Genomic DNA, 9,994 nt, shown 5'->3' with positions numbered 1-9,994 from the left:
GGATGGAGAAGGAAACGGGGCCAAGGAAAAGGACATCGCCGCCCTGGGCAGAGCACGCACGGCCCCAGCGACTCGGACATGATGAGGGGCGCGGCGGCTCGGGGTGGACCCGAGACCTCCTCACGCGCGGCAGACTGCAGCAACCCGCCACCCACGAGGACTCGCCCAAAGCCCAGAGCGCGCCCGACCCCTCCCTCCGACTCCGTCGCCGCCCGACTGGCCGCAGCGGAAGCCGGCGCGCGATCCCACGCTGCGCTTTCGCCACGTTCCTGACGGCTGCCCGATAAAACGGACATTAAAATTGCACTTTCCACTGAATACAGCAGCGCCTATTGTGGCGGCACACCTGAATGCGAAAATTAAAGCCAAAATATTTCCTAGCGGCAAAAAGAGCTCCAATCCATGGCGAATCTACCGGTCCGCTCGCCGGAAATGCGGGCTCTCCTGCCGGAAGCTGCCCCTCCACCATTTTGTGGCCCGCTATGGCGGCGGTGTTGAGATTGGGTCCGGGATGCGGGGCCTTTGACTGAAGGGGTAGGTCAAGTGGAGGTATCAGGGACGTCGCGTGGCACAGAAGAGGACCAGCCTGGACGCGGGGGACGCTGTCATGTACGGCGCGGGCGGGGGCCGCGCCAAACCCGAGAGGAAAAGCGGCGCGAAGGAGGAGGCCGGGCCAGGCGGTGCCGGCGCTGGGGGCAGCCGAGTGGAGCTCTTGGTTTTCGGCTATGCCTGCAAGCTGTTCCGGGACGACGAGCGGGCCCTGGCTCAGGAACAGGGACAGCACCTCATCCCCTGGATGGGGGACCACAAGATCCTCATCGACAGGTCGGTTCCTTCCCCCACCCGTCGATCCTTCCCTTCCCTCACCCGCTTGATCTCGTCTCATGTTGACTTGACTGCAAGGACTGCAGAGGGTTTTCTGGAGCCAGCGGGGATTTGGGGGACACCCCCTCCCCTGTCCCCACCTCCTCCTGGTGTTCTGGTGGGGAGGGGGACGGTGAAACCTGCCCTAAGGCACTGGCTGGAATTGCGTGCCGCGTCCGTCTCCGGAGGGATCGTCTCTGGTCCCGCAGCCCCTCTCGACCCCCCACCCTGTCGCTGGGCTGCAGTTGGCGTTTCTGCGCGGTGAAAGCAGCCAGTGCCCAGGGGCTCTTCCTGAGCGCACCTGGGCCTGCCGCCCGGCGATGCCATGGGGTCGTGCGCTGCTTTTCTACTCGCCGCGCTCTCACTGCTCGGTGTACTGGGAGGGTAGCCTGGGAGGCGTGCCTTTATTCTTCCGAACCGCCGCTCACTGAGACAGTGCCTAGAAGTGTCTCTTGGACCCTGTGAGTTAGCCTTAACCTGTTATGCCCCCAGCGCCCTCAGTGGAGCGCCCGTACTTTGCCGGCATGACGTTTGACTTCCCGGTAATAATCCGACGAGTTTGACAGATTGAGGTAGTGAGCAAAGTTGCCCATCAGTTGGCGGCCACTTGACTTCGTGCGGACCCTGGCCTTGCTCTTGGAAGAGATAGTGTTCTTAGGGCTGGTTTCACTGTCTCTTAAAACTGAAGGGTGGAGCTGGGATATAGATGTGTTGTTTCTTTTCAAATCAAACCTGTTTTAGGTCGTCACTCGAGGGTGTCTAGCGATTATGGGCAGTGGGGGCCTGGGATTAGGAATTTCTAAAGGCGTTTGATTTGAAAAGGATAACATTACATGATGTAGGTGGTTTGCTCCCCTCTTTCTTCCCATTTTTTCAATCCCCCTTCCCCTCGTCTCTGGGTTTTGGGGTTGTTGTGGGGTGTTTTTTTCTTTTTTGCCTGTTCGGCTACTTCTGGGGCCCGGACTGAAAAGCTAACCATGACTAACCATGGAACTGTGGAATAGTCTCTCCACATGAAGAAAGCCCATCGTTTCAGACCATTAAAACTGGATTCTTCATAGCCCTGGAGCATGACTGTAGGGATGACCTCTGAGCTGGCCAGAATGGACACATTAATGACCAAATAGGCCTTTTTCCATCCCTGACGTTTCCTCTTGGAATTAGAGCTCGAAAACAGGAACTGGTGAAGGGAAGGCCGCGGAATCAGATCATGTCTGGATGTGACGGCTCTGTGCTGTGCTCAAGCGTGCTGTGCCTTCACACCATGGTTTATATTGAGTGTGTCGCCTGAGTTGTCAGGCTTGCTTTTCCAAAGTGTCACTTGTGATATTTATCATTAAAGTTTGGTAAGCAATGAAGTCTGAGCTCTTCGTACAGTTTTCTTATCATTCTGTACATGATTTGAGTTAGGTCTTCCAAAACTGGTGGGGAGCAAACGCCGCACATGTACATGTATAATATTTTTAATAATAATCTACATTTGTAAGTTAAGGAGGTTTACATCAAAGTCCAATTAATTTTGAAATTTAATGAAATGCAGTAACTTGACTACCCTGGAATTTTGGGCCTTTTTCCTGTAAATGCCTTTTTTGGTCTACATTAATATTTTTGGTTCCCATTACAAAAGTCAGCATTAAAAAAAATAAGCAGACTTTTGTTTGTTTCTCTACATTTGTTTTTGAAACCCTGAACCTGAGTGTTTTACGTAAAATTCACTAACTCACTCATGTATTATGTGACAGTTACACGTTGACAGCATCCTCATTGAATCCTTTATGTTAAAAGCATAGCAGAAAGTGCTCCCATTACTTATTTGGCCAAACTACTGTTTGGTCCATGCAAGAGAAACATGGAAGTGTCTTCATGTATGTTATTTCCTGGAGGGTATAAAGTTCAGAAGGAAATACTGATACCATATCTTCTAATAGTTTTGCTCTTTCCCAGTGAACCTCCTTAAACTGCATGTATATGTCACTGTTCCAATGTATGTGTGTCTCTCTATCACGTAACCCAGCACTTATTTCCTCAGCCAAGTGGCTAGGGGGCGAGCCTAGCCAAGATTTTACCTCCAATGGACGCAAGTTTCTTTGGTGAAGATCTCTCCTGAGAGTTCGGGACTAGCAGAAAGAAGCGAGGAAATTTCGACCGTTTGGTTCTTACGGATAGGTATTTATGTATTTGGTTTGTGTGAATGTAAGCTATGATATTTAACTTTTCAGAAAAAAATAATAATTTTTTGCAAGTGGCATTGAATGGTTGACCAAACCATAATGGTAAGAACTGCCAGTGAAGTGGATACCATTTTTGCTCTTAATGGATTGTTTGCCTTTAGTTATAAATGTTATCTTACTGTGGAAAGGAATTTAGACTTTGTTAAGATAACTTGAGTTTAAAAGTAGGTGAGCTATGACTATCCAAATTAAATATAAATCTGGGAAGAGTTTTTATACTTGTTTTAAGATTTTTATTTATTTTAATCGGTAAGTATGTGTGTGTATATATACAAATATATATACATATATAAAACATCACACACACACCAGTCTAGACGTTAATTTCCTTTTATTGACCAGCTTGTTCACATTACAGATATGATGGACGTGGTCACCTGCATGACCTTTCTGAGTACGATGCTGAGTATTCCACGTGGAACAGAGATTATCAGCTGTCTGAAGAGGAGGCGCGAATAGAGGCCCTGTGTGATGAAGAGAGGTATTTAGCCTTGCATACGGACTTGCTTGAGGAGGAGGCAAGGCAAGGTACTGCTCAAGACAAACTTACTTCAGCAACAAACTTTTTAAAATTTTTAAGTATTTAAAAATTTACTCCCATTCATTTTTTTATACTCACTCTTTCTGATATTATCTTGACAGTACCCAGTGGATTGGAAAAACAGGAGTCTTTGCGTTCTGAGAGGACCTCAGGATAGTTTATATATAGAGCCACAAAGAATTTTCCCAGCTTTTGTGGGCAGACTGGGATTTGAAAAAAACAAAAACCAAACTCTTTAACTGTTCTTCTTTAACAGTATCGTATAAATAAAATTGATGTTCTTGTCTTTGCCATAACAGTCTTTAATACAGTTCTTAATCCCAAAATTTTCTCAGCAGGAAGAAATTTTCCACAAAAGACGTGTATTCAGCTGTCTGTGGGTAAACATGTACTGACAAAAGTACATATTGATAGATATAAAGTGTGAATTTTTAAAAATATTTTACCTCAAAAGTAGGTTGAAAAAAGTATGTTGTATGCTTTACTGATAGCTACAACTTTAGAAATATATAAAGTTTTTCTCAGTAATTTTCTATTTTTGTTGATAAAATTCTCATTTTTATTCAAGAGGAAGAATACAAGCGATTGAGTGAAGCACTAGCAGAGGATGGGAGCTACAATGCCGTGGGGTTCACTTACGGTAGCGACTATTACGACCCGTCAGAGCCGACGGAGGAGGAGGAGCCTTCCAAACAGAGAGGTGAGTGGGGAGCTGCCTGGACTGCTGGTGTAGGGCTACACGTGTACACACAGGCTGCATGCACCATGGTCAAGTCTGCGGAACACATCTCTGGCACTCATGATAACACCACTATGACCACAGGAGAAAACGGGAGTGGTATTCCTTCTTTTGGTAAAACGAAGTTAAAAACTAGAATGATTAATGGAGGTGGAAAGTGAATGCATTGGAGCGTTTATTTCTCATTGATTCGGGTAACAGAATTACTCACTCCGGATTATTTGTTTCTGGATTGGTAACATGTTCATTAATATCCTCAGGGATTCATTCTTGAGGCAGTGAAAGAATAGGTGTTAACTGGGATAAGTTAACATCACCGCCCTCTCACTAACCTGCTTCCCCATATCCCTCCACAACTGAGACAGTGACACATGCCCAGTGGAAGGACACAGTGAGGGAGTTACTGCTCCCCGGAAAACAGCACAGCTTCCTGGTAGCTTTGATGCCACCTAGGACATATACTTACCACAGTATTTTAAATTAAAGATTTGGAATTTATGCTTTTCTGGATTAACATGGGAAACTTTGAATATAAAAAAATAGTGCTGCTGAAAAACCTCGGCTCGTGTAGTATAGACACAAATATTCTCAATCACTTCGGTAAGCGTTGAGAGCTCCACTACCACAGCACTGCATCATGGTCAGTCATTAATTAGTAATAATGGTAACATGAACCTGACACATTAAAGACGGGTCGCTATATTCAGGACATTCTGTTTAAAAAGAAGAAGAACGTTAACTTAGAAACATTCAAATGTTTACGTTACATCAAATGGAGATTTAATTGTAGAGCCAATTTGTTATTCTGAACTTCATTGGTTTCTCCTTAAGTAACACTTTTTATCTTTTTAAATTTTTTTATTATAAAATACACGATAATTTAAAAAAACAGATGGGGTCTCACTGTGTTGCCCAAGCTAGTCTCAAACTCCTGAGCTCAAGTGATCCTACTGCCTTGGCCTCCTAAAGCACTGGGATTACAGGCATGAGCCACGACATCCAGCCAAGTGACACATCTTTTAACAAGTATGAAGCAATTATAGCATTTTAGTATTAAAGCAAAATGATGTTTGCCCTTCCATCCTGTGACTGCACTATGGTTCTACCCATTGGCACTCTCCAAGGGCTGCGATCCTAATGGAATGATAGGATGTGGGGCAAACACACACACAGGCTTTCCTTTTGCCCTGCCTTTAGTCCTGCTCATTACTTTGTGGGCACAAGAATTACTGTTGCACAGCTCTATTTTATGAGCTTTTAGAGAAACTTTCAAGTGTAATTGTAATTACACTGAGTTAAAGGCTAGTTAAGGTATTTAAGACTTTTTGCATTGACTTTCAAACCTACCCATCCCTCAGAAGTTACGATGCACTGGAAATGTTCTATCAGATCTAAAACGTAAACACTCATTTATTTATCCAGAATGAGCTCTCCTTCCTTGGGTTCTAGATAGTTCTGATTTTGTTGTCTTATCTCTAAGCCACACACGAGTTCGGCTTTCTATCTGTGGTGTTTTTATCAGAAGGAAGGAATAGATACTATAGCCACTTCACAGATAAAGAGTTGAAATACAGTCAGCTTATCGGGTCCACATCTGTGGATTCAACCAACCACAGATCTAAAATCTTGGAAAGAAAATAACAAGTAAAGTTTTATTGGAACACAGCAATGCTCATTTGTTTACATATTGTCTGTTGCCACTTTCGCACTTCAACCACAGAGTTGAAGAAATGAAACAGACCATATGGCCCACAAAACCAAAAATATTTATTAATACTGTCTGGCATTTTATAGAGTTTGTCAGCCCCTATTCTAGATGGTGGACCATTGTCTCAGCGTAATTATTGGGCTAAATGATGTTCAGTTTGTTATAATTAATTGAATTTTGAGAACTTCAGCATGACTTAGCTTATCTTCTGAGTATTAGTTTGCTTTCCCCTTAAGATAAAGTTCTCTTTAGTATTTTACAATGTTACTTCTTTTCTTTCTGTAATCATGTTCTTAGAACATTGCCTTCTATGCTGATTCATTTCCTTAATGGAAATTGGGCCCACATAAAACTTAGAGCTTGACATTTTATGTTTAACTTGAATTAATATAAGTGAAACACCTAACACACACACACAAACACACACGTGCATATTGTAATAGAATTCAGTACCACTAACAGCCACGTTGAGTGTCACGTTCTATTAAAATAAAATTTTTTTTCCTGAGCCGTCAATATGTCTACATATGTCTTGATTTTCAAAATTACTCTATTGTATTGTTTGTTAGTATTTTAAAGCTTTGTGATACTAGCCAAAAGCATTTTGATGGTGCCTCCATCTCTGATCTTTACTATTTTCAGTCAAGTTTCTATCCTTTAGATATTCATAATTTTTCATCATTATTCTATATCCATTTTTTTCTCTTTTTTAGGGGAATAATGGGGTGGGACAGGCCCTCACTGCTATATATCCATTTTTTAAACAAAAGATTATTTGAATTTATTTAAATCTGAGTTTCTATTGCAATGGTTGGTTTTTATTTTGTGCTACTAAAGCTGGTTTTTTGTAAATAAAGGTATGTATAAGAATAGACCAAATCTATTTAACCCATCCATCCCGAAAGGCTATTTCAATTAAAATGCCTTGATTTTTATGAATAACTTAACATTAAGGAAAGGCTATTTGCCTAGACAATGTTTTAATCATTTTTTTCACTTTAGGAAAATATAGTAAAAGTTGTATTTTTAAATTTACTTTGTTTTACTTTTTTGAGACAGAGTCTCGCTCTGTCACCCAGGTTGGAATGCAGTGGTGTGATGTCAGCTCACTGCAACCTCCGCCTCCCAGGTTCAAGCAATTCTCGTGCCTTAGCCTCCCGAATAGCTGGGATTACAGGCGCCTGCCGCCACAACTGGCTAATTTTTCTATTTTTAGTGGAGACGGGGTTTCACCATATTGACCAGACTGGTCTCAAACTCCTGACCTCAAGTGATCCGCCTGCCTCGGCCTCCCAAAGTGCTGGGATTACAGGCATGAGCCACCGTGCCCAGCCTTACTTAATTTTTTTAAGGCAGCCTACCTTGGAATATAAAAAGTTGTATTTTTAAACACACACCCTGCCTCATTCCCAAAGAGATTTTGAGAAAGCACATCTGCTACTTGGCATTTTGCCAATAGAAAATCTCTGCAAACCAGCGTTTCTGATATTTTCTAATCTAACTGTGTCATTTGGTTACTGAAGCTGAACAACAAGAGTTATTGCTTTTTAAAAAGCAGTAGTAAATCTCCTCCCTCTCATTCATCTCTGATTTATTTATTTGTTTTTGAGACAGAGTCTTGCTCTGTGGGCCAGGCTGGAGTGCAGTAGTGCAATCTTAGCTCACTGCAACCTCTGCCTCCTGGGTTCAAGCAGTTCTCCTGCCTCAGCCTCCCATGTAGCTGGGATTACAGGCATGTGCCACCATGCCGGGCTAATTTTTTGTATTTTTAGTAGAGACAGAGTTTCACCATGTTGGCCAACCTGGTCTCGAACTCCTGACCTCAGGTGATCCACCTGGCTTGGCCTCCCAAAGCGCTGGGATTACAGGTGTGAGCCACTGCACCCGGCTTTGTCTCTGATTTTTGAAAGAACAGGGGACTCAAACAGAAATGGATGGGACAGTGTTAAATAACTGTAACTTAATAGGGATTGTAATCAACTTGTATCTGATCAGACTGGAATACCCAAGTTTTTATATACCAGGAAACCTGTTTAAAATTCCTCTTTGGTTTCACGGAATGAGGTTTGACAGGAGATCTGTGCAAATTATTGATCGCTTCAAGAGCCTTTACTGTATATGACAGAAACATTTTATTTTGATGAAGATTTAAGGTTTGTTCCTTTAATGTCATCTGTTTGGAAATAAGAACCTCAATAGATCATTGAAATCCTTAAAAAATTACCTTTTTAAAGTTTGCTATGATATTTTTGTACATTTCAGTGTATCTTTTTAAATTGGTAATCATCTGAGTTATTGAGATGTACTTAGGTACCTTAGAATACAGAAAGATAATGTGTAGTACGTTGTCTACCACATAGTAAACAAATATTTAAGTGAATGGTTAATGAATAAATAGAAATGGAAAAATAATTGGTTATTTGTGAAAGAGGTAATTTGCTTAGGTGGAGGAATCTTCATAGTTATGCCCAGGTGGTTAACAATTCAAAGATGAAAATCAGTTATCTAGGAATTGACTACTTTATGTTGTGTCATGCTGTCAGGAATCCACAGAAATAGTTGGAGAGAAATCTTAGCGATACCAATTAAACACTTACATACATACCTGAAAGAGAAGCGGAGGGGAAAGGAACATGGACTGAGCACCTGCCAAGTGCAGAGGGTTATGATAGAGATGTTCACATGGGCTGTCTCACCTAAGCCCCACTCAGCCCTGGGAGTAGATGCGATGACTTCACAGCCAGTGAGGAAACAGAGAACAGCAGAATCCCGGAGCTAACAAGCGGCAGGGCAGGAGTTTAGCTACAGTTACTCTTGAACAACACAGGTTTGAATTGCGTAGGTCCGCTTGTATGAGGATTTTTTTCAGCCAAACACAGATCAGATTGAGGGATGCGAGACCCGCATATATGGAGGGTCAGCTTCTTTATATATGCGGGTTCAAATGGAGCAAATGCAGAATTCGAGCACGTGTGGATTTTGGTGTCTGCAGGGGTCCTAGAACCAGTCCCCTGCGTATACCAAGGGAATACCGTGCAGTCTGACCCTATACACACTCCTGCTGCTGCACCACACCTCCCTGCCGCCGCAACCCCCCACCCCCCGCCTATTTGGAATTTTGTAAAGTGAGTTTCACTTGCATTGTGGGTAGAAGAGAAAGCTGAAAATGGCTTCTAGAAGTAACAACAGAAGGTAAAGAAGCAGGGACAGCCAGTCACATGCTTCCATCTTGCTGCCTGCTGTTGGCAGGTGCTTTCCTCCCTGCATTGTTCTGAATTTTTAAATTTTCTTTTTATGCAGAAAAAAATGAGGCTGAAAATTTAGAGGAAAATGAAGAGCCCTTCGTTGCCCCCTTAGGATTGAGCGTCCCATCTGACGTGGAGCTGGTATGTGTCCTGCATGAGCACTAGTTGTCGTCATTATTATTTATCATAATTCAGTCCTGCTTGTGGGAAAGCTCAATAATGATTATAGCTGCTTTTTAGGCATATAATGCTTTAAAATGGTTTGTGAGTTAATGGAGAAAAACATCACACCCTACTTATTTTCCCCAAAGAAAAAGGGAAGAATTATAGCAAAAGAACTACACTGGAGCATCAGGGACTTCAGGAGTTGGGTGTGTTTCAGTGGCCATATAGTTGAATCCCCAGATTTTACTAGCTTGGAAAAACTAAGTCAGAGTCAGTGGTGAGTGGGCTATTCCCCACACAGATGTAAAAACACTCTTGCTCAAGACAGCGTTGATTTCAGTAACGTTGCTTTGTTCTGGCTTTTTAAAGTGTGATTTTTGGGGGCACTTCACGTTACATTTTCTTAGCAGTTTTCTATGCTGTGATTAGGTCCCTGTGGCATCTCCAGGCCCAGGCCGCCCTGACACTGATGAAGGGGATTCCACCCTGGTTTTCCTCATC

General features: G+C 42.9%; 1 protein-coding gene across 5 annotated transcripts in view; it reads left to right on the top strand.

Moving 5' to 3' along the window:
- Positions 1–460: 460 nt before the first annotated feature.
- Positions 461–9,994, top strand: part of SFSWAP (splicing factor SWAP) — an 87,240-nt gene continuing 77,706 nt past the window's right edge. For 3 of the 5 annotated variants that reach the window (XM_032168256.2, XM_032168255.2, XM_032168254.2), the window contains exons 1-4: positions 461–825; positions 3,454–3,623; positions 4,205–4,336; positions 9,384–9,469. In XM_032168256.2, coding sequence (XP_032024147.1) covers positions 608–825; positions 3,454–3,623; positions 4,205–4,336; positions 9,384–9,469 — 606 coding nt within the window. In that variant the 5' untranslated portion in view covers positions 461–607. Of the gene's footprint in view, positions 826–1,144; positions 3,031–3,453; positions 3,624–4,204; positions 4,337–9,383; positions 9,470–9,994 lie in introns of those variants that run through there. The other 2 variants (XM_032168257.2, XM_058424954.1) reach the window with 2 other exon arrangements.

Source organism: Hylobates moloch, unplaced genomic scaffold (assembly GCF_009828535.3).
Source record: "Hylobates moloch isolate HMO894 unplaced genomic scaffold, HMol_V3 SCAFFOLD_12, whole genome shotgun sequence".
Classification (NCBI taxonomy): Eukaryota; Metazoa; Chordata; class Mammalia; order Primates; family Hylobatidae; genus Hylobates; species Hylobates moloch.
Note: the sequence above shows the minus strand (reverse complement) of the source record. Positions and strands in the feature narration are given on the sequence as shown.